Source organism: Eleginops maclovinus, chromosome 3 (assembly GCF_036324505.1).
Source record: "Eleginops maclovinus isolate JMC-PN-2008 ecotype Puerto Natales chromosome 3, JC_Emac_rtc_rv5, whole genome shotgun sequence".
NCBI classification, from domain to species: Eukaryota; Metazoa; Chordata; class Actinopteri; order Perciformes; family Eleginopidae; genus Eleginops; species Eleginops maclovinus.
In genome coordinates, this window is record NC_086351.1 from 4,180,116 (window position 1) to 4,205,467 (window position 25,352).

Here is a 25,352-nt window from a genome sequence, read left to right on the forward strand (position 1 = left end):
TCCTGTCTCACATTCGTTATTGATGTTATGAATCTGAAGAAAACTCCACGTCAACATAAAGGGGGTACAAGGACCCCTTCAATATATAGTCAAATTATGCCATAGCGTTTGTTGGCCAAAGAAGCAATCCAGTAAAGTAGAGCTGCAGCTATTTCTGACTAATTGATGAGTTGATCGCCTACAAAAATACTAGTCCATTTTTTTTTAAATGGGAAGAAAATTCTGTTCCAGCCTCAAAAATATGGATATCCACTTTATCCCAATTTTTCTCCTTAATATCATTCTAAAGGAAAAAATATGGGGATTCTGACTGAAAATCTTTTGCTACTTTGTACTTCTACCCCACTATAATTCAGTTGAAAATAGAGTACTTTTACTCCACTAAATATATTTAATGCTTTTAGTTGCTAGGCAGATTAGGACTAATGATGTGAAATATAATGAAACCTTATAAATCAGACTTTAAAGAGTAAATCCAGCAGCTACCCCGCAGTATAAACAGCCATTCAAACTAGCTGCACCTTTACCAGCTCTGAGAACACTTTAATGATCAATAATTATAAAACATATCAGAGATATTATTCTGAAATGGACCAATCAAACAATGAGTACTTTAAGTATATTTTGATGCTATTACTTCTGTTCTTTTAATTGACTAACATTTTGATTGCAGGACTTTTACATGTAACAAAGTATTCCTACACAGTACTTCTAATTTTAAGTACAAGATCTACACAAGTGCTTCTCCCACCTTTGAATGCACTAATATAGGATTCCCCCCCCCCCGTGTTGTGGCTTATACAGTACAATATTACTCTTGCACTACGTTCACATTTTAACGGGAGTGTTTAGGCCTTAAGCTCTTTTGTGTAATTCTGTCTGAACTGAGACGTAGGTATTTTCATCTCTGTGTGATGAGGGTTCAAAATACATGTTGATTTTTTGTTCATCTGAGGTGCTGACTGAACCATTAACGGATATTTTTCTTTCTCAAAGAAGAAGTGCTGTTTTCCTTTGGTGCTTTTCTCTTCATTTCTCACACAGATGTTAATAGCTAAATGTTCCAGATATAGAAGTGTATCATTTATGAGTCATAGGATCGTGTTTTCAGCGTTGCATGAAACCTTTTATCATGCAGTGATGAATGAAATGACGCTGGGAAGTCAGGGGGGGGGGGTCAGCAAACCTTTGGAGGGACCAGTTTCACAGTGATGAAATCAGAACGGTTGTTATGGGAACCATGCTATTGGTAAATGTCAGGGAAAATGTTTCTGACCTTGACAGATGAAATCTTGCAAATCCACAGTTTGATTATGTCCAAGTGAGGCTGGTTCACGGGCAATTAACGTGCTGCTGTTCCTACAGTTAGGAGTATTTATATATTCCAATCATTTTGCACCACAACAAAAACTGTGTCTGTCTGTCTGTCTGTCTGTCTGTCTGTCTGTCTGTCTGTCTGTCTGTCTGTCTGTCTGTCTGTCTGTCTGTCTGTCTGTCTGTCTGTCTGTCTGTCTGTCTGTCTGTCTGTCTGTCTGTCTGTCTGTCTCTCTCTCTCTCTCTCTCTCTCTCTCTCTCTCTCTCTCTCTCTCTCTCTCTCTCTCTCTCTCTCTCTCTCTCTCTCACAAAGGCTCGGGCAGAACATTTGCCCTTCGGTTCTGGACTAACATTTATGTTTTCCTTTGAGCCATGCCCCTCAAACGAGCTCCAATAAATTAATACTTTTGTATTTGCACGTCCTGGAGCTGTCCTTGGTCTCCATTCATAAAATACTAATAGAGAATTTTCAATGTGTGATCATTTCTGGAGAAAGTTTTTTGGTTCACAAAATGTTTAATGAAGGTAAATAATGTTACTGATTATTCAAAGGTACATTACAGATTGGTGCCTTTTAATTTTAGTCTACACAAATGTGTAAAAACATCATTCCAAATGTTTGAGAGAAATGTGAAAGGCATTTTAAAGACGGTACCACTATAGGGGGAAAACACTGAACACATTTTTTAAATATTGCAGTGCCAGAGAAGGTTATATTGCAGGTCTTAAAGAAGTGCATTTATAAGGGAAACCCTTTCATAAAAATAAGTCAAATTCTGAGGAAAGAGTCAAAATTCAGAAAATAAGTCAAAGTTCTGAGAAAAAAATAATTTCTGAGGAAAAGCTCAAAATATGAGAAAAACATCAAACTTCAGAAAATAAGTCAAGGTTTTGAAAAAAAAGTCCAATTCTGATGAAAACTAGCCACTCAGAAGATATCAGGACATCCTAATGTACAGTTTCAAAATAAAAGACGTTTGAAATCGCTTATAACGGCTATCATCCCTTTGTTTTTAGATAAGAACAAATACAAATCTGTCCATATTCAGCCAACTAGATAGATAGATAGATAGATAGATAGATAGATAGATAGATAGATAGATAGATAGATAGATAGATAGATACATACATACATACATACATACATACATACATACATACATACATACATACATACATACATACATACATACATACATACATACATACATACATACATACATACATACATACATACATAGACAGAGGATAGGAAAAAACAACAACTAGAGATGAAGAGAAAATAAGAAGATGTGAGGGGAACCATCCTCCCCTCCTGGGACCTACAGTCTCTGAAGAGGCATTCAATGGAAAACATGGCCACTAAGTTGTCATCGTGGTGATGTGGTATGTCAAGGTTAAATAACGTTATAATGTGTCGGGCAGATTGCAGTTTCTGTGGAGCCTACGTGGCCCCGGCCCTCTGGCAGGATGCCCGGCTGGCTCTTTAATACCATTTGCAGTCGAGTTAAGCAGTCTGCAGGAGCTGCTCCTCTTCACAATCAGCCAAAGGGGTACTGTGTAATTCTGCGAAAGGAGTGGAGTGGGCTAGTCTATACTTTCACTGACCTCTGTATATAATGCTTGATGCAGCTGACTCTGAGGAGGGTAAATCTGATAAGTGTGAGGCTATAGAGTGTAGATTTAATAAACCTCTGCGGGCATTCAAGTGCAGTTGAAGTCATGTGAAACATTAATGGCTGTCACTGAATAAAAAGAGGTGAAAGCTGTCAGCAATCAATCGTTAAAGAGCTGCAGTAATGAACTCAGACTGTGGTTACATCGCGTGTAAACAATATTAATATAAGAGACTGAAGCATTAGCCTCGCCGCAGTGCTGTGTGTGTAATCAAAGTGTGTAAACCAGCTTTCATTTAGAAATACAGGCAACCTGCCAACACGCTGGTGAAAAAACGTTGTGTATAATTTCAATGTACTATAATGGCCTTATTTAAAGTCTATTGTTTTTTACTCCAGCCACAAATATATACCAGCAACCCTTTTAGGTAGTTTTGGTTATTTTATGCTAAATTGTATTCATGATGTTCCCTTTCTGTTTCAGATGTAGTGACACATGTTGTTGTCTGTCTCTTACTGTTATGCTGCATGAACTTAAAACATATATGTGTGTTTAACCTTTATCTGAGGTACATCAGGGTTGGTTGGGACATGTTATACTCCCGGCTTACTTTATGTAAGAATCATAAACTATATATAAGGTTAGAATATTCTAACCAGCAGCAAATGAAAGGTGAAGGACTTGTGGAATCATGCAGTATACATAATGTTACCTACATCACTTTACTATACTGTACATTCAAGCTACTGTATATTCCTATGAATCTTAAACTATTAGGCATAAACAATCACTATAAATCCCAATTTAGCATTCATATTGTTTCAATGTTGTATATATATTCTCATTTCCAGCTTTTAACATATTTATTGTTGTTAAATATTGCAATACAATGTCAACATTTGACATATTTTGTTGATCATTATTTCACTGTATTTAATGTTGTATTTATTCTAAAATGGAGAATCTTTAACAAAACCTTATCCATCACCCAGGGATCAATAACGTATGTATGATTCTGATTGAAAGTCAAATAAGATAATAATAACTTTATTTATACAGCACTTTCCAAACACAAAGTGCTTTACATGTATTTAAAACAAGCTGTTCAGGGGAAAACAGAGCATTAGGTCAACCATACCCACTCACCCCGTAAACTATATGAACAAAATGGAAAAAATAAAGTAAAATCAAATGAAACATGGATGTATAGTACAATCCAGTAGTGGCATTATTGATGGCAGGCTTTATTAAAGAGGGTTTTAAGAAGAATTGACGTATCATCAACATGCTGCTAGATCTCCGTCACATACATCTATCCCAAATTTGACCCTTCATACTGCGCTGACCATCTCGCGCGCTTTTGGACTACGAACTCCCTCAGTGTTATGTGTAGTCTCGCCTCATTGGTCTATGAATTGACCACCAAAGCCAATCAGATGCCTCCTTCTAACATGCAAAAAACCTGAAGTTGTTGTCCTATTTCCTCGACTGGTAATGTCAGACTGCGGTGAGTAATGTCGAATTTAATTATACTTATTTTATATAAATGCCACTTTTTCGTTGAGATATTGGACATTGATATTCATGTATGGAGTTTTTCGACGGGGGGAGACAGCTAATGGTATCTTTAAGTCTGTCGCCGCCATTACACCACCGAAGAAGCGTATACCGCCCTCCTTCTTCGTGTCTTTTCTTCTTCTTCTTCTTCTCCCTCTACCAGAAAGTAAGCACCACTGGTCCAAGCGGTAAAAAGTGGGTTAGACACCGGCTAATGTAGCTTCAGCTCCCCGCTATAAATACATGTTCTCACTGTTGTTTAATTAGCTTCCGTGATAGCGAGATAGCTAGCTAACCATGCCGGGGAAACGTTAGCCATTTTGCTAGAAAAATGGCCATCGTTGCATGTTAGCAACACAGTAACCGGTCAAAGGTAACACTACACAGCTTGCTAGCCGGATGCTAAGGTGCTAGCTTGGGTCAGACAGGCTAAACTGTCAAATCAGCCAACATGGGGCTTCCTTATTGTCCTGCGATTGCATCAACTACGAGTTATTGGTATTTAGTTGGTTGTAAATGTCCCCTTGTGAGTCAATATCACACTGACATTGACCCTGTTAAGTTTCCTAAACATTGCATGTCATGTAACTCACATTCATGGCACATGCTAAGTACACCTGTCTAATGAATAAATGCACAATGCAACACAAGCAGCTGTTACACCAGGTGACTCAATTCTCTCTTAACACTTTTAAATACTCAAGGAAAGTACCAGTCTCTCAAAATTGTATTTAAGTGCAATACTTGAGTAAATGTACTTAGCTCCTTTACACCACTGGTATTTTGTTGGTTTTACATGTCCCCTTTTGGTTCAATATTGGACTGACATTGACTCTGTAACACTCGCAGCTACCTAAGCATTGCATGCCATGTAACTAACATTCATAAAGTCCACCTGTGTAATGAATAAATGCACAAAAAAGCACCTGATGTTTGCAGGTAAATGTGTTGCAAGTAGATGTAAACCACTTCTCTTGTAAAAGTCAGTGGTAGAAATCTGACCGTTCAACCTGACGTTATAGATTCAGCCAAAGGTGGAAGAAGTACTTGGATATTTGACTAAAAATAGACAAGTCTAAATCTCTCAGTTTATACACATTCAGTTAGTAGTATACTCACTTTCTTAAGGCCCCATGTGCATTACAATGTACAAGTCAAATAGGAATTACAAAGGCGCAAACCGTGTATTTTATCTGACATACTGGCACTACAGATTCTGCTGTGAAGAAGAAAACACCTTCTGATCTCATTAGATTATCTTCCCAACAAGGACTGTTTCAATGATGTGTTTATTTTCAATATATGTTTCTTGTTTAAACACAAACCCTCGACAAAAAGACCAGAATCAAAGTTGAAGTTATCCCTTCTGTTTATAAGATTAGAAAATACACGATAATGTGTTATAGACCTACATCGTTGGTCATAAAGCTGTGAAAAACATATCAGTGAGACAAAATATTGCATTTACTGAGATTAAACTTCTTCAAGATACATTTACTTCTTCCATGATTGAATCACAAAAACACCATCCGGCTGCTTCAGAAGCTCACTTAATCACTGAACCTGCCTCTGAAAACATTCCCCAACAAACACAACAAAACCGTCCCCCTATTTCTTACTTATTTTTTCTAAAACTGCCCAGCTTTTTTAGGCAATTACTTTTTTAGACAAGCTTCCTTTTTTATCAGTAATCCCCTTTTTAAAGACGTCAGTAGGAACACATGAGCTTGGGGCTAAGTGTCACACAGACACTGGGGAAGTTGCAAAGCATTGACAGCCAGGCTAACATACCGTTGATCTTGTCTTGTCATGGGATTTGTCGACAATAACAAAATGTAAAATATTGCCGGCGGCCTTATCCTTTTTAAGTCATAGCCTTGTCTGTCAATTAAAATGATCAACAAAAAGGTGTGTCACTTTGGTGTCTATCAAAGGTATTGATGTGTTGGTCTTTAGAGGGGTTCTCTGATTTAATAAGGTTATTTTTTCAAAAAAGAGCTTTGCAGCTGCAGTCTGAGGTCGGATTGGTATCCAGAGAGCTGGACGGATTGCAGAGATTGTGTTTGATTATAGCTACTTTCAGCAGCAGCATGTGCTAGACTGCACTTCCAGTGGGTCCAATTACAGCACATATCTAATTGATGTTGGAGCTAAATGTCTGTTCAGCCCACAAATTGGCAGAAAAAGAGAGACTTGGCAAGGTCTCCACCTGATCCGCAACCTGCATGGTCAAAATAACAATTAGCTCAGCCATGGTGAGTCATCCTGGCAACCCCGGGGTTAGCCTCCTGCCGCTGGTGTCCAAGCTGTTGTCTTGATAATATATGCAGGCACTTCTTTTCATCAGGAGAGGGCAATGTTCACAACCTAACTTAATATAATGCAATGGTGGGAAGGCATCTGTATAAGGCTCACGTTCTGATATGACTTTCTATATTCTAAGCATGCTGGGTTTTGTGAACTGTTTCCCCTTTATCTAAATCAGTTTTGCATTGCTCTCTGTTATGATCTTTTACTTTATTTCTCATTATCTGGCAGCCATGGAAGCTGTGGAAGCTGTGGAAGCCGTGGAAGCCGTGGAAGCAGTGGAAGCCGTGGAAGCCATGGAGAGTTCGTCGGTGTATATGTGCTTCCCCTGCTACCAGGAGTTCAACACCCTGGAAGAAGTACTCCAGCACCAGTTGACATGCACTGCTGAGGATGAACAGGCAGAAACACCTGCAACCACCCCTGTCACTGTTTCCATGCTACAGAACCGGGTAAATTCTGACTTGTTCTGCAGGATCTTGATTTTAGCTGGCAGACAAACAAAAAGACACCAATTTAACACCAGTACAGGTGTGGTCTGACACCAGCAGCAGTGTGATCACATAAAAACCTTTGAATGAGATCTGGGGAGTGACATTGAAACGACAAATATAACTTTAGTAATAAATTCACAATGTTCTGCTACTCATCATAGCAATAGTGACCTTGATCAGAGCACTTAACATTGAGTTGTTTGCAATAATTTACTGACTCATTTCAAGCGATTGCTGCGTATTAAAGTCTGATTTAGGTGCACGTTGACGTCATAAATTCAGTCATAAAAATAACCAATAGGTGTCTTTTGGAATAGAAAGTGATGGTGCTTATTAGGCATGAAAATCAGCTTTAATATTCACAAAGTTGCAGGTTTATTAGGTATATGCTGCAGTCCATCTACAATCATCCCGCAATAAATCCTACACTCATGAAGGTGATAGAGCAGGGGCGTCAAACTCCTTTTAGTTTATGGGTCACATACAGCCCAATTTGATTTCAAGTAATAAAACCAGTGCCTGAACTTATAAAAAACTAAATGTATGATAACACCGGTCTTTCTTTTGGGGAGAAGAAGTACGTCCTGAAAATGTCACAAATAAAGAACAGATCACTCAGTTTTTGTCACATTTAGTCCGACTACTCAATGTGGAACAACGTTATAGTATTTTATGTTATGTTTCAAACGCTTGTTAAGATCTAAACCTGTGTTCATGGTTTTAAATCTCCATATATTTCCAGCCCTTGGTAGTAATGCTTGCATCAGCTCTGCTCCAACGAAAGTGCAAGATATTGGGGAAGCAGGTTAAGTTATCCCCTGCCTTACAAACCATTCATAAATCAAGCAGTTTAGCAGTGCCTTAGCTGTAGGGCTGCACCAATATTGTGGATCTGATTTAGTGTTGGGGGTTTTGGTTTTTAGAGGTTTAGGGTTCAGTATGTGTAGATCTTGACATTAGGATGAAAGCATTGGGCTGCAATCCAGCTTTTCTCTATTGTCAATGGGAAGCATACTGGTAAACTTAAACAAGAGCAGTATCAGATCTGTCAGACCTTTTAACTTTTACCCTGATAAATTGCTTTTGGCTGTGCGTTAAGGCCTGCAGATTATTCAACATTTTTCTAAATACTCCGGTGCCACCTGGACCTGCTCTCTGTCTAGGGTAGCTACAAAATAACACATTAGCACTTTGTTTATCAAAGTAATGAGTCACTAGAGAAGCAAACAGGTGTAACAGGCAAAAATGTGGCAGTGCTGAAAGTGAATTGATTATGAAGGGCTGGGGTTTCTTTAATTAGACTTTCCTTTAAATTTCAGAACATATTTGACAGTGGATGTGTTATATTCTGAATTGGTTCTGATGTAGAATATACAGTTGTGGGTCGAACTTAAATAGCAGTATGGTAAAATATATATATGCATTTTGAGGTCCAAGATTCGTGGTACATGCTCCAAATATATCGATCAATTAGGATTTTGAGAAAAAGAGAAAGACCTAAATGTCCCTGACCCCCAGTGTGCTAAATGTAGCCTATGTTTGAGGATGTCAATCAGTTATAAACCAGTATTTTTGACATTATATGTCCTGTTTGTATTGTGTTATTTTGGTATGAAATCCCGTGCTCTATTAATTCTGATCTGCTTAGATGCTTTTTGAATTGCTGGCTTTCAAAGTTACACGATAGGACGAGTTACTGCGTTTAACTCTTGACATGTCTCCGTGCGACAGGACATTTTTTTTCTCTTGGTGTTCCCATGGCAGCCTCTGAAAGCCCTTCAGGGATAGAAACAGTCATTGGCTCTCGTTGGTCTTCTACACGTGTCCATAAAGCACGTTGACACGCATGACAGACAAATTGCTTCCCGAGTTGCCGACGGGGAGAGAAGCACGAGAAAAGCATCAGTCAGAGCCCGCCTTCCTCCTGATGAACACTCATTGTTCTTCTCTCAGCTTTTCATGAATCAGCCGGAGAAACACTTTCAAACCTGGCTACTTTATGGCTTCCTGAGCCCCATGTTGCTGTAAACTGGTTTATTTCAAGCACTCTGACTTCATAGATTATCATAATGTCTGTGTTATTAATGTGACTCTGCATTTAAGCACTTAGAATACTTTATTTACCCCGGGGGGAAATTGGGTTTTGTGACAGTTTCTCCATTTTATTGAAAGTTAAATAAAGAAATAACTCAAATAAAACACAACATTATTTTTTGTAAACATAAGAAATGAAAGTAAAAATGTGCAAAAACACAACAGTTTAGATAGTTATATAAAATGAAGAAGTTACAATACAGTTGTTCAATAAAAATATTTAAAAAAGATATTTATTTAAACAAATTAGATTCAAAATTAATATTATTAGATACATTAGAATACAAAAATGTTCATAAACACAAGAAGTTTATGAACATTTTTATATAGAGATCATTTTATAACATAAACAGTTAAAGTAAAAATGTGTAAAAATGTGTAAATGAATGTATAAATCTGTATACAAACATACATACTTAAAGTTGTTTACAATCTATAAAGTGGCGTAAAACATACAGTGTTACTATCAACAAGATATTAATGCTGCACAGTTTATAAGTATTTGGTTACTGATGCTGAAGATTCTAGTCCCAGTCTACAGTATCTGTAATGCAGAAGTGTATTTCCTAAATGGATGTAAAGAGCTCTTTTAACTACTGTTTTTTTCTCCCCTTTTCTCAGACGAGTGCTGAAATTCAGGTAACTATAATTAAAAGACATGAAGAGCAGTCAACGTTTACCTTCACTCAGATCTTGCTAAACAAACTCACTCCTTCCTCTGATTTCCATTTTGGACTGAATGACTCATCCGCTGCACCTGCAGTCTTCCTTATCAACATGCTGAAAATATGCTCTTCACATATGCCTTCATTAGAGGCTCTCAAATAAGGATCAGGGTATTTGGATATTAAATTTAGCCTCTGGGCTGCTCTCTGAAAGATTTCATTTTCTTAGTTCTGAAAAGTGTAATAAGTCAACTCCGTGGTCAGGTGTTATTTGATCCTAAAACAGGCTTGTTTGTCCAATACTACAGGAAGTAAATATTCTTCTATGCAGTCCAGAGGCTTGGTACCTGTCTTGCTAATAAAGTAAAAACACCAAAAAAGACCTGTCCACTTATCAGCACATCACATCGAAGTTTGCAGGTGTTTTTATATAGTAGTTCTTCTTCTATGAAGCCTCTTAACATTGCAGGCTCAGTTATCCAAGTGAGGGAGAAGTATGACATGCATTTAAAAAAGATTTCTTTCTACTAATATTTTCTACTGATGTACGTTTTTCAACCCTTTCTCTATTGGAATAACAAACACTGTGTTTGGTTGTGGGATTTCTTTGTGCTGTTTCTGGGAGTATTGGCATTTTGTGAATGCTACAGATGTATGAGAAAGATTTACAGAAACGTTATGATGAATAGTGAGCGGCCTTGGTGTGTAGAATGGTTTTGCCACCAGATCCAGTCCTGCTTAGATTATAGATTGTACACACAGCTCATATCTATCTGCTTTTAAGTCCTCTGTTGTGTAGAGCTCCTGTGCAACAGATAAAAAGCATTCTTTACATTCACTATGAGTTCAAAACATCGATCTTGATCTTGACTAATCCTGACTTTTATGCTCCATTACAGACATGAGTGATGTTGATAAAGACGCAGTGTGTCAGGACCTGCTTTAGAGATAACAGTGTTGTGTTTTCCGCCACAAAAATGTGCGCTTTGTTGGGAAGAAACTAACGACTCTCACCAAAGAAAGACACCGTAACCTGCTCCTCACATGTCATATTTAACCTTGGATTATCATCAATGGCACTTCTAGTCATTTATTTTTGCACAAGGACAGAATAATCAAAGCAAACCACTTTAGTTTTGAAATGCTGTGAATTGTGCCAATTTCAATTTGTAGACACGACACCAGAATAGATCACTTTGAAGATACTTACTTTAGACAATAGCGCCAAGTCTCCAGGAGTGCGATCTGAACGATGGCTGGTGGACATGGATGCTATTGAATCGGCCAGACCCATTTTATTTGTACCATTATTATCCTTTTGTCCTATATCTCTGCTTATGGTTCCTATTTTAAACACATTTTTAGACTAGGCCCCGTTTAGAGTTAGCATTGGATAAGTCTTATGGTATTTGGTTAGTGTTAGGGTGTCATGTTGCTGTAAAACACATGAACTCTTTCCAATTCTAGATGTGTTTGTAGTCTTTAGTACACTTTATTTTTAGTGTCTCTGCTCCTATTTTGAAGCTTCAGATAGTTCATCCGGTGGTCCGATTTCACATATCTGCTTTATGATTCTTGTTTTTTTACTGTGTCAGAAGGAATGAATCGGATTGAATTGAGCCGGCTTTTAGGAGTCACATCCCTGGAATGCTAAAACAAAAGCCCATGAATCTTTAAAGTATGTGAGACATATTGAACTTGTCGTAATTGAGACAGTTTCAGACGTCTTTAACCCCGACCTTGATGCTCAGGTTTTATCATCCGGATAGATTGAGGGAGCGGAGGTAAAACCGCGTGGAGTGACCCGTTCAACCCTGATGGGCCTCTGATAGTTATCTGCCGGGCGGAGGCCTTATCTGTCTGCAGCTCTCTGAGGAAACTTGGCTCAAAACACATGCTGCTCTAATTGACCTCAGTACCACAGTATCACTGAATTCTCATCCCCCATCTGCCAGAAAGCATAAAAAGAAAGGATAAATACTGCAGGTTGCATTTACATGAACAGCTTTTTATTAGTGTTGCACAGAAAAAGTGCAACAAGTTATACATTAAAGGTAATGTCTTTTTAAATGTTTATTCTTGTCTTTGCAGCAACAGGTAATAAATATATCCAGGGCCATTGCAGTCCCACAGATTCAGGTCCAAGCAGGACAATCTGTGCCACCTGTGGTCAGGCAGACAGCCCTCAGTGCAGATGTGGCTACGGACCAGCCCAGAATCCTCTACCAGTGCGGGGACTGTGATGAACTTTTCAAGAGCCTTGATCTTTGGCAGCAACACCGTAAAGAAGAGACATGTCAGAGGTCAAAACCTGATTCACAGCCTGAGCCAGAAACTGCTTCAGCTCAGAGCTCCACTTTAAATCCAGATATTTGTTCTGAGATATGTGAAATCCTTAAACCTGAACAAGAAGAGAGTCCTGGTGGAGAGGAAGAGGAGCATGAAGAGGGGCAGCAGGTCGCAGAAAGCTCTGATGCCCCGGTGTCTGAGGTGGCCCCTTCAACCTCTAATCAGGAAGATTTGTCTCCTAGGAGGAGAGGCGTGATCAAAAAGCCCAAGCCTGACCCCGTGCTCCTGTGTGTGGACTGCGGCTCATGCTTCGGCCTGGTGTCTGAACTCGTGTCCCACCGCAAGACCCAGCACGGCTTTGAGGAAGCCCTGCACCGCTGCTCTGTGTGCGGGGAGAGCTTTCTGAACACCACACTCTTCCTCTACCACCGCAAGCAACACCGGCAGAAAGGGGAGGAAAGTGTGGTCGCGGGGGAAGTTTGTCCCCAGGGAAACGGGACTGAGGAGCAGGACCAGATGTAGCTGCGTCCATGGAGAGTGAGACCTCCTGTTTCCCACAGCCGGAGTTATTCATGTGCACCCAGTGCGGGGAGAGCTTCAACGACGAGGGGGGGCTGGCCACCCATCGTAAGCAGAAGCACGACCTGAAGGAGCCCCTTCACAGCTGCCCCCACTGTGGAGAGAGCTTCATGAACACCACCCAGTACCTGTACCATCGGAGGCAGCACCGCTTCACTCCAGGCACGGAGGTGGTGGACGGAGTTGAAACTAGCGAGGAAACAGTCACGGCTACACCTCAGGACGCCGCGCAGAACTCAAAGCGGATGCTCTCCCCCCCCGCTTCTACTAGTGAGTCAGGCTCACCCCTTCCTAAGAGAAGCAGGCCCTCCTTCAGGATCCTGAGCGGCTCTAGTCCTCTCAAAGGTGAGAAGAAATTCTAGTTTTTAAGAAGAGAGAGATTATTTTCCTGTTTTGATGTTCCTTAAAATCAAAATGAATGTTCATACAGGTCAGAGAAGATTGGAGTGTGTAAATCCAAATTTAGTATGTCATGTAAGTAATGTGCCTCAGTGTGTAATGATGTATCGATACAACACAGTAAGAGAAAAAAGTTGCAAATATGAAAAACTCATTAAGAATATTATACTTTATATGATTCTGAAATTGGAAGAGCATTGCAATTTTTAAACTAGCACTGTAAGGTAGCATTGTGCAGAATTTGCTAAACTCAGTCAACATTTACTATCTCTCCAACAAAATGTATTCTATTTTTACAACAATCTAAAGCTATATGATTATAGATTATTAAAATGTAATTTATGTCTGAGGTTAGTTGTTTGAATGTCTTTAAGGTTTTTCCTCCACAGTTTGTTTTGAACGTGTTTGACTCAACACTTCCAGACCTAACCTTACACGGCATTCGGCTCACGCTTTTACCCAAAGCGAATTGAATAAACTTCAATACTGTGAACAGACCTACAGGAGCAATGTAGGGTTAAGAAGTGTATCTTGCCCAAGGACAACATGTTGACTGCAGGAACCGATTGAACCAGTAACCTTATGTGCAGATCTGTGTGTGTATGGGTATTCTGTGTTCACGTGAAAGAAAATATAAGATTGATCAGCTGACATTTTGACAGGCAGCAGATTGATGATCGCATCTCTGGCTTTAAACTCCATTTAGGGAAAATGATATCATTTATCACGGGGTGTTTTTGGCCTTTTAATGAACAGTTTTGTGTTGTCAGGACACAAGGGCATCAAGGATGAATCAGAGTTCGGCACTGCCGCAGACTCGGACAACACCAACCACCCACCGCCTGCCAAGCTGCTGCAGGACTGGGCCCGCACGCCGCTGCCGCACGTCTGCCCTTACTGTGGCAAAACCTTCACCCGCCGCGTCTTCCTCCGCACCCACGTCTACAGCCACACCGGGGAAAAGCTTTTCACGTGCAAGGTGCCAATCTCTATGTTGAAAGTTTGTCCTGTCTGGAACACGAGAGAGCATTGTATCTGTTGGATATGCCATGAAGGAGACACAAGAGAGATGATGTAATGCGTTTGAACTGTTTGATGATTTGAAGCTCGTTATATTTGACATGTTCTCCAGAGACTCCGCATAATGCTACCAAAGTGATAATATGAGCAAGTGACACCTTTCTATACAACTTTCTTTATTCCCTGTTTTAAATACAACTTTGGCACTGATCCTGATTATTGTTGTTGTGGTTAAGGTTTGCACAAAGTCCTTCACTAACTCCCAGAGCCTGCTGCGCCACAGCATGAGCCACACTGGCAACAAACCCTACAGCTGCGACGTCTGTGGCAAAAACTTCTCGCAGGCAGCCACCCTGAAGAGACACCAACGCATTCACACATCCACACTGCCTCGACGCAAGCGGGGACGCAAACCGGTACGGACTCTTTTCATTTTCTTTGTGTTAAAAAAAAGCTATAACAATTCAAACAGGAAGCTGAATAGATTTTGGCGTATTCATTAAGTCAAAGGACAAATAACCCCAGATTATTTAGACTTGTGATTTACAACTTTGGAGGGATTGATGATCATTGTCATCAAAAATAGATTATGGTTTGGTTATAAGTATTTACTTCAGGAGGATCTGTACCAAAAGAAATGTTTAGTTCAGTCAGTAGATACAATTTTTAGGACTGAAAATCTCTGCCGCTCTCAAATACTAACTTTAACACTGCATTAAATACTTAAAAGATTGTACTTTTAAGATAAATTAAGCCTCCATATTTTTTATTAAATGTGGATTAACTGCAGCTCTTATATTAATCAACATAAGCTGTGTGGAAAATATTCTAAGAGATGCACTTTTGTCACACTTTCGAAACCTTTTTCTGAAAAATACATTTATTTTCGGCTGTGAAATAAATAAAATGTGTGTGTCCCTTACTGCAGGCGTGCACTCTGGACAATGAAGGATCCACTCATCTGTTCCCGTGTCCTCACTGCCCGTCACGCTTCAACACGGAGGATCAGCTTAACCATCACAAGTAATAACACAACAACAAAAACACTTTAGTAACACTAATCTTCCATAGAGGTGGAAACACTCGAATAAAGTATCTCAAAGTTGTATTGAAGTACAATACTTGAGTAAATGTACTGTCCACCACTGGTCGTTTAGCATTCTGTATCTGCAGGAGTGTAGGTGTGAATGGCAACACGTCTAACGACTTCCATTACATACCATACATCATAGTTATTTTAGTTTACGGCGTAAAAACATCAGAATTGCAGTTCCAAACCGAACCCGGGACAGGATTTAGATAAACCTCCAGCCGCTCGCCCGGAGCTGTAGTATCTGAGCCGTGACTGACTGCCGAGCAAGACCTTAGAGCTGTGAAGAAACCCACCGACTGAGATGTCTGGCTGCCCTTGAGACACATATGATTGACAGACAGAGGGCCCAGTAAATTAAGATGATTAAGATAACAACCCAGGACGGGGAGGGCAGAGCCTGGTCCTGTCCTGCATGGCTGAGCAACAGAGAACGGACATGATGTGTGTGTGAGTGTGTGTATTAGAGCTGAACGTAGTGCTAAGCAGTATGGAGAAAGTCAAACGTCAACGTATGATGAAATACTTTGATACTGTAGGGTCGTCTCTGGTGGGTTCAAAGAATATTGACAGCCTATTTTGGGGTTAATTATCAATGTCTTGTGCAACTTTAAACAAAAGTCTTCGGCTTGATTACACACGCCGATGCAAACAACGTAAAGTAAACACGTGTGGCCATTCACATGGTAACCGTCGAGTATCAGAGCGTGCACGTGGCATTTTATACCTTTTTTCTTCTAGGTTAAAGCACCCACTTTAGGCTTTCAAGGACCAGCAGGACCATGATCTAGATGTAGACATGAACCTTGTAAAATTGCATCTGAAAGTTGTCCAGAGTTTCATTGTAAATCCAAAGTTATGGAGATCCAAGAACAGTAGAAGCCCAGAAAGGTTGTTTTAAACATCCTTGGCCTCGACTTTCTGGAAACCATTGAACCACATGTCAGCAACACTTTCAACCGGCGCAAACAGGAATCAGTGTTTTGTTTTTTTACAGTTAAACTGCAAATAATATTTATATGAATTGCCATTTATTGGTCTGTAAAATAACAACCAGGGATGTGTCCCTAAACAGTCCAAAACTCAACGTCCTCTTACAAGCTTTTCACATCTCAAAGTATTCCTCATGAGGTGGAGTTCACTCTTATGCATAAAGGATAGTAAGTAATTTTCTGTTTTATTCCCAAGGTCAAGAGTGAACCTTCAGCTGTACAAATCTGTTTCCTGCCTTAAAAGGATGAACAAAAGCAGCTTCTTCACATTTGACAAGCTGGCGTTTTGACTTAAATGCCGTAAATGATTCAGTGATAATCATTTGTGGGCCAACCGATGGATTTAAAACGAGTCAGTGTAGAGCTAATGCTGAACACAGAGTGTCACCGCTCCTCATTAGAGAACATCTGGCTGGGAGAAGAGGTGACCCTGCCTGAAATTTTAATCCTCCCAGCTGCCTCAGGGTCAGCTGTCCCTGAAATATTGATTCCTCATGTCTCTTAAACAGGGAACAGAAACCGCCTAGCATCGAAATCCTGCCAATGAGAGGTCCTTGCACATCACCTCCGGCATCCTGCTTTACTTTAAGTGACTCACATGGTTAAGTGCTTCTGCTGCAATACCTGTAGCAGTATAACATACATATCAAACACAGTATGTTTGTGCAGTATCTAAACGAGCATTATGTTTCATCACTGTTCGTTCTGATTATGGAAGCCGCTCAAAGAACCAGCATTTTATGTTTGATGTTCTCAGAGCAGACCTGATGCAGCATTAGGTGAATCCATCCCAACACTTCCCTCCTCCCCTCAGGCTGTATCCACTGTAACGTTATGCAATGGATAAATATAGTCTTTCATGTCCTTACTCGGACTCCTCCCAGTTAACTGCTGGGATTTTATTCATTTTTTGAATACAGTCAGCTAATGCCCCTTATTTAACCTGAGCACAGCTAAGCACATACTTACTGGTAATCCTCCGACGAGTCAAACACAGGGTGGCAGCTTAAGATTAAAACACAACTTTTTCCCTCATTATTGCAGATTTATGTGTTCATTTGTGACTTTTTAAGGCTTAAAACTGTGTATGTTGCCTCTGTGAGGGGTTTTTGCTTTTTCTGCTATCTGGAGTCCATGGGCTTGTTTTTGCAGGCTGAAACAAGTTATTCAAAAATGTGTATTTTTATTTATTTAACAGACTGCTCCACACCAGCCACCCGTTTCCTTGCTCTGAATGTGGAGAGGCCTTCAAACGAAGGAGAGACCTGGACCTGCACTCGCTCACGCACCAAGGTGAGGGTTCAGTCGCACGTTTGATCACCCACCACCACATTTTTATAGTAAACAGGAGAAACTGGGAGCTGACAAAACACACAGCACTCATCTACGCCCGACAGTTTCCCTCTGTAATTAAATATGTATTTTTTCAGCCTTTTGTGCCACACATTTTACATAATTTCCTCCTTTCTGACAATTACCTTGAGACTAAATGTGGAAACATGTCAACAAGTCAGCATATTGGAATGAGTTTGTAATGTTAAATCTATAAAAGAAGTCACATTTAATCACACAAAATGTATTTAGATGGAATCTATCCAGCTCCAAACTACTCCATTAAAAATGATTTCAGAGAGACTTTGATTGAATTTTAGTTTCACGTCGCTGCCGTCCAAAACCTGTGAACATTTGTCAAATTATAAAGATTGATATTCTATCTAAACCTAATTTATTTTATTTCAGAGAACAGTAATGTAAGTTTGGTCTCGCTTATGAGGAATATGTTGGTTCCAGATTCCAGATATATATCTCAATTCACAGGTGAAAAACCAAGCCTTAATAACCGTTATCAATTCATTCAGTTGAACCCACTGTTCTTTTCTCTGTAATATATCCCCTTTTGTACTTGTGACGCCTTTCTAAGACGTCTTAAAATCAAGGGGCCTCTTGAAATGGATTTTCTGCTCGACGCTCTTGAAAATATAAAATATGAGTACAAATAATAAGGAACAGAATAAACAATTAAAAAAAACATATCAAAAGGAATCAGACACAGGCCAGCTTGTAATGGAAACCAATTAGACTTGATGTTTGGATGATATCACAACAGCGTGCAGTGAATTACTATTGATTAATACATCGCTGCTGAGCTACACTCTGCCTGGCCGGCCTGTCTTGTTTATTTCCAAACTTGCTCCCACGTTATATGATGCATTCGGTCAATGACATGCCATTGATCTGTGTGGAGTGGAGGAGGAAGGTGGAGGTAAATGAATTGGGTCAACATGTTGACCCTTCATCTTAATCAGGTGGGGCGTTGGCTGGGCAACCTCATTAGTTAAGCTTGAGGAGACAGCGTCGGTGGGGGGGGGGTTCGGAGGTCTCTGAGAGAGATGATTGGAGAGGTTGATCCATTGATCAGTCCAGGGACATAGGCTGAGCCTGTCCTTATTATAGGGTTTAATTAGAGGGTCCCAATGGGCAGCAGAGTAGGTCGTCCCACCGGGACAGGCAGTACAGATGGTTAGCAGATTGCAAGATGTTGGCGTGGCGACCTACAGACACGCTGATGAACCATCAGTGTCAGCGATTTCTCAGCCAGATCCTCAAGTGCAACACAGTGGGAGTGGGCTTTACCCTGCCAAAATACAACCAGGGCAGCAGCTGATCACAGCGGAAATGATTAGCTGATTAATTGGTCAGCCGACTGACAGGAAAACCACTTAATATCAAGGAACATTACCAAGCTTTTGATGGTTCTTGGTTCTCCGGTGTGAAGATTTGCTGCTTTCCTCTGTTTTACATATATATGCTAATCTTCCTAATTCTTGTTTTCCCAACAAAGTGTTTTATTTTGTATATTAATTAGAGGAAAGCAGCAAATCATCACATGGGAAAAGTACATTTAAGCTTAAGGACTAATGATTATTGGACGATCTGTCATTGTTGTATTGATATTTAAATTATTCTGGAAGGAAAAGGGACAAAAGGCTTGCTACAATTTCCCCAAAGTGACTTCTTCTGCATTCTTGTTCTCTACGACAGTCCAGAATCTGAATACATCTTATTTATTCTATAGAAAATCAGAGAAAAGCTACAAATCATTGCATTGAAAAAGCTAAAAATAATACGTTTTGCTCTGAACTCACCTCAGAAATGAATCATTTGCATTTAAAGGTCCCCTATTATGCAAAATGCACTTTTTGATGTCTTTTATACATAAATGTGTCCCCGGTGTGTAAGGAGACTCTCAAAGTGTCAGAAAATACAACCCTCTCTTTTTTCCTCCTTACCCACATCTCTAAAAACGGGGGGTAGAAACGAGCTGATCCAGATTTGCTTCGGATATGACGTCATAACCGAAATGTAGGCTGGCTTTACATTGAACTCCTGGCAACGTCCCGCCCACGTGGCATGCTACAATGGGTGATATGTTTGGTATTTTGAGCAGAAAAGTTTTGTATAGGTATTGCCCTACAATATACTGCTCAAATATAGCATAATGGGAGACCTTTTAAGTGTGTTATTTAAAATCAAGAAGCCAAAGATTTGCTGGTTAAGATTGGTAGTTTCTCTCTATTTTCATATATTTATAAATGGAAATTATTATATATTTGAAGCTAATAGCAGATTGAACATGTCACATTGGACCCTGGTTAATAGTTCGAACAGTTCATAGACTGAACGGCTAATCAGGTAATTGAGAGAGTAATCGGCTGGCTCAATTGATAATGGAAATAATTGTAAGTTGCAGCTCCAGGAATAATGATTATTGATGAAGCTGTCAATGATTGTATTGATTTTCTAGATTAGTCTGTGGGAAAAGTGGAAAGAATGCTAAGTAGAATTTCCCCAGAGCCCAAAGTGAATTGATGTTTTCAGTCTTCCCGTTTTTGTCCCACCACCAGTTCAAAAACAAAATTAGATTTCCTACTAAATGAAACAAAGAAAAGCAGGGAATCATTACATAAAAAAAACCCTGTTGCTTTCCAATTACTTCCATAATGATTTGACTGTCAATATTAACAAGTGTGTCGTTTATATTGTGTCAATCGACTAATCCATAAAGTCGCCTTTTCTCACCGCAGACATTTTAACTTGTCGTGGTTAATATTAACGATGCCTCTTTTTCTTCTCGAGTGTCTCAGTGAGTCTTGACAGCGACCCTGAAACTGAACACTACCTTTATTATTTACACCTGTCTGTCCTGCTGTGACGTTAGTTTATCAGTAATTACAACCCGAGCTCATGCGTTACGTTCTGTGACATGCATGTGTTCAGTCAAACTCACCATGTGTGCATAGTATTTCATATATTAAGCTACTTCTTTTACTTTTGTACCTATTTTAATGTGATGTGGTTTTTCAGTCTGTATTATTATTATTCTGTTGACATTTGTCTACTCTCTGTTCTTGCATCTTTGGTCTTTAATTGAAATCTTTGTTAGCCTTTACCGTTTTGCCTTCTGTTATATCGCTTTGCAGTGCGTGTCAAAGCACTTTATAAACTCTTTATTTAAATAGGGCTATAAATCAGAATCAGTCCCACAGCGGGGAAAAAAGTGGCATATCAGGTACAAAAATTAGCTTTTTAATTAGCTAGCTATTGTTGAAACAAATAACTGGCTGCATCTGAATCACCAGCCATTTCTGTATGTACCACCTGCTGCTGAACACTTGTTGTTACAACAGCCAGCAATCAACAAACTCCAATCAATTTGGCCCAGCAGCCACTTGTAGTTTGACAACAGACCAGCTGACTCAATCTTGACTCTCTTCCATTGCAGACAAGCAGCCGGCGACATGTCTTCACTGTTCAACCCAGTTTGTGAACCAGTCCGTCCTGGAAATCCACATGCAGCGCTGCCCCACCACAGAGGACGACAAGAACACGGGGCGTGGACGAGGCCAGGGCCGAGGACGATGCACCGGACAGGTAGGGAACACTTTAAAGTAAATATTCCTTTGCTTAAAGTTTGCTCTTTTGAACATGAAGACTTCAAGCCTTTTCTGCATTTCAAGTTTCCCCCACTGATCCCAGATTTGAAGGCTTTATTGTCATGTGCACACTAGCTACAGCAAAGTTGTTGGCAATTAAAATCTTACGTCTCCAAGGATGCAACATATAATGTAAATAAGACATAAAAACAAATACAAATAGTGCAAAAATAATCTGAAATAAAAAAGTGCAAGGAAACGGTGAAGGTGACACAGTGGTGCAAGTGAAATGCAAAAATATGTACAATATACTGTAAGATAAACAAAACCTTTAAATCATGTCCAGAGTAATAAAGTGCTGCATATGTAATAATGCATAATGTAACAGTTGAAAAATAAGTATTCCTCTTACTTTTTCTGACAGTTATGAGCCTGATCTGTTCTGCATTCACTTCATACTGATGTTGATCGTTAAAAAGGATGGATTACAGTGTGTTCAGAGGATGCACGGTGCAGGTTTCTTTCTCCTCCACTCTGAAGATATTCATAGTGTGAGAGGTTGTACTTGTTTCATCCTTGTTAGAAACATATCTGTCACTTATGATTTAGCAGAGACCATTATGGCATTTTGCCAATCCAGACAGGAAGGAAGTGGGGTTAGCGAGACGGGGACACACTGTGACATTGTGGTTACGTATCAGTCAGACGATGAAGACGCCAACCTTTTCTCTTTTCATTAATTGCCCGACTCTGTCCATTCTCCATCTCCTGATTTCACGTTTTTTTTCTCCTCTCCTTCAGGTTGAGTGTGACCTATGTGGCCACCGCTGCATGACTCAGGAGGGCCTCGACCTCCATCGGTTATCCCACACGGGCCAGACGCCTCTCAGATGTCCAGTGAGGCCTTGCCGCCGCAGATTCACCTCCGACAGCACCCTGGAGGAGCACGTGCTGGCGCATTTCCAGGGAACGTTCGGCAAGTCCAAAAACCGATCCCGCTACCGCTGTCAGATTTGTCACAAGGATTTTGCATACAACTCCACCTTCAATGTTCACATGAGGACACATACTGATGAGAGGCCCTTTGAGGTAAGAAGGATGGCTGTGTGTGTGTGTGTGTGTGTGTGTGTGTGTGTGTGTGTGTGTGTGTGTGTGTGTGTGTGTGTGTGTGTGTGTGTGTGTGTGTGTGTGTGTGTGTGTGTGTGTGTGTGTGTGTGTGTGTGTGTGTGTGTGTGTGTGTGTGTGTGTGTGTGTGTGTGTGTGTGTGTGTGTGTGTGTGTGTGTGTGTGTGTGTGTGTGTGTGTGTGTGTGTGCCTGCATGAATTCCTGTCAGCCCTGTGATTCATATTTTGTCCTCTTTTTAAACCCTGCATTCAAACTCTTCAACGCCTGTACTTCAAATTGACATCCCGCACTGCCTCACCCCCCACGGTCACACCCGTTCATATCTGTGTCCATTTCTCCCGCTCTGGACCATGGCCATTTGTGCAGTTTTGTGTGTGTCCTGCGGGTGTTTCCTCCCTCCCGTGTACCTGTGATTAATGACGGGGCTGAGTTAGGGCCTGTCAGCTCCCCTCTGTGCCTGTTACTATTCTGGGACTCTCTTCCTCTCTCCCTCAGTTGCTCTGGTGACGAAGCAGGACATCAACTATAGACCCACCCAAGCCCATCAGAGAACGTCGGACTGTAGAAATTGATTTAACATTGGTGGCTTTGCTTTGAGCCATTTCTATCAGGCATGATAAGGATCGAGGTTCAAGGAGCATTGGTCCTCAAACACACCGCTATGGGCATGAATTCTAATTCAAATCAAATTTACTGTGCGTTCCTGAAGGAACACCAATATTTACTGAGTATATAAAGAGCACACTCAACGGCAAAGGAGATTTTATTAGAGTATATCTCACAGAGATATTGAAACAACAGGGATTACTGATTCAATCTGAGTGTCCCCAGTGGGGAGAAAAGCAGAGCACAACAAAGTCATTCCTTTGTAAGGCTTCAGATTTAATCAAGTATCTGTTTGTAGTTCATTGTCTGCGCGCAGGTGTTGGCAAGCAGAGAGCCAATGTTTTCTTTGTGGTGTCCACTGTGTAGCTGATCATTCTGTCCCTTAAGGCTGGCACACACTACAAGATTGTTCACATTTTACCAGATGTTTGAAGTGTACGAGAGCCCACACGTTACAACATGTAATGCTAACTTCTGGCTGTCCTCGGGGGTGCCACTAAAACAGGGTCGTACATTTTCAACATGTTTTATTTTTGCGACCAAATGGATTCCCAAGCAGATGGGGGGAACGGGGGGGGGGAACACACAATTAACATTCCTGGCATCCGAAGAAAATCTGGCAAGGTAATCTTTTAGATGCATTAAAAAGTGAGGGCTTTGCTCATCATGTCAGAGGGAGGGAATCGGGCCAACATCCTGCCTGATTCTCTTGTAATATGGATCATCACAATCATTCAGTTGTTTAACAGAATATTAACCTTCAGATTTTCTCATAATCGATTGATTAATGTCATTTGTGTCATTGTTTTCTTTGAGAGGAAACGGAATATATTTGGGCTTTGGGATGTGTAGAGGACAAAAGAGGACGTTGAGGACATCACCCTGACTCTAGGGCATTATAACGCACATTTAAAAAATAATTTCTGATGTTTTATAGACCAAAACGCTCATCGATTCATTGTCTGAAAATAATAGGCAGATTAATCGACAATGAAAAGAGTTTTAGTTGCAGTGTAAGACTCTTCTGTCTTTTTTATTGCTTTCTATCTGCCCCCACCCCTCTTCCCCCAAATCTCCTCTCTCCACTCTCATCTACCCCAGCCAGAAGTGCTGCATCTGCAGAAAAATATTGGTCTCCAAAAATATTAATTATAGTAGACTTTTGTGCTTTGGCACTGAGCATAACTGTTCTTTCTTGCCACCTTCTCACTTTTTTTCTCTATATTTTTTCTTCTCTTCCCCATTCTCAACCAGTGCGTCACATGTGGCAAGCGTTTCCGCCAGCTGCCTCACCTGCAGGACCACGAGCGCATCCACAGCGGCCTGCGACCTTTCTGCTGCTGGATTTGCGGAAAGAGCTTCAGCGTGGCGGCCCGGCTCACAGAGCACGCCCGCACCCACAGCGGGGAGAAGCCCTACCCCTGCCCCCACTGCCCCGCCGCCTTCCGCTCCCGCTCCAACCTGGATAAACACATCAGGCTGCACGGAGACCTGCCTGCGGAGAGCGCTGAGGAGGCGGCGCAGGCAGCTGAGGCCGCCCACGTCCAGAAGGTGCTGGAAGGGGCCAAGGTGCTGTCCTCGCTTGCCTCCACGGGGGACATCGATTCTGGTTCAGTGCAGACCATCTACGTACTTCAGGGCGACGGAGGCACCGAGACGGTCATGATCCCCTCCGATCAGTTCGGCAACATGGACGGCACCTCACAGGTCGTCATCCTTCCCTCCTCTGTGCTGGAAGCGCAGGGTATCAACGTTCCCACGATCACCATGGACGGAAATGAAATCACCATGGTGGAGACGAGTCAGTCGGAGCAGCAAACCATCGAGTTCATCGTGGAGGAAACGGTGTAATCGGCACATTAAGTACTATTTTCAGAAGGACAATATAGTAGACAAAGGCTGAAAGATTTGCTGTCAATATAGAGTTTTGAGTTAAAAGTTAGAAAAAGGTATTACCATGAATGTATAGTTTGATAGTTTGACGGAGCCACGCTGTGTAGCAAGACAGTTTTACAGCTTGAGAGGAAAAGGAAATAACATATTCAAACTGTGTAAAATAAACGAGTCAAAGATTCATACACTGATCAAATGCTCGAGAGAACAGCAAGTACTTTAAATTAATATTTCAAACTGATTGGAAAACAGGTCATAAAATTGGCCCCTCGATTGTAAACTGGCTGCAGAGCCCCCTTTTTTATTAGGGGAAGACAAGTGGTGTTAGCTCCTGAAATGTCTATTGGTTTCTTTATAATAAAACACTTCCGCTTTCA

At 40.7% G+C, this 25,352-nt stretch overlaps 1 protein-coding gene across 1 annotated transcript; it reads left to right on the forward strand.

The window, feature by feature from the left end:
* The first annotated feature begins 4,359 nt into the window (after positions 1-4,359).
* Positions 4,360-25,352, forward strand: znf574 (zinc finger protein 574). The gene is given in 12 exon segments (XM_063878414.1): positions 4,360-4,438; positions 7,027-7,247; positions 10,005-10,022; positions 12,140-12,852; positions 12,855-13,261; positions 14,086-14,294; positions 14,572-14,751; positions 15,264-15,358; positions 17,616-17,710; positions 21,201-21,349; positions 22,153-22,440; positions 24,337-25,352. Coding segments are annotated over 12 exon segments (2,985 nt in total). The 5' UTR covers positions 4,360-4,425; the 3' UTR covers positions 24,934-25,352.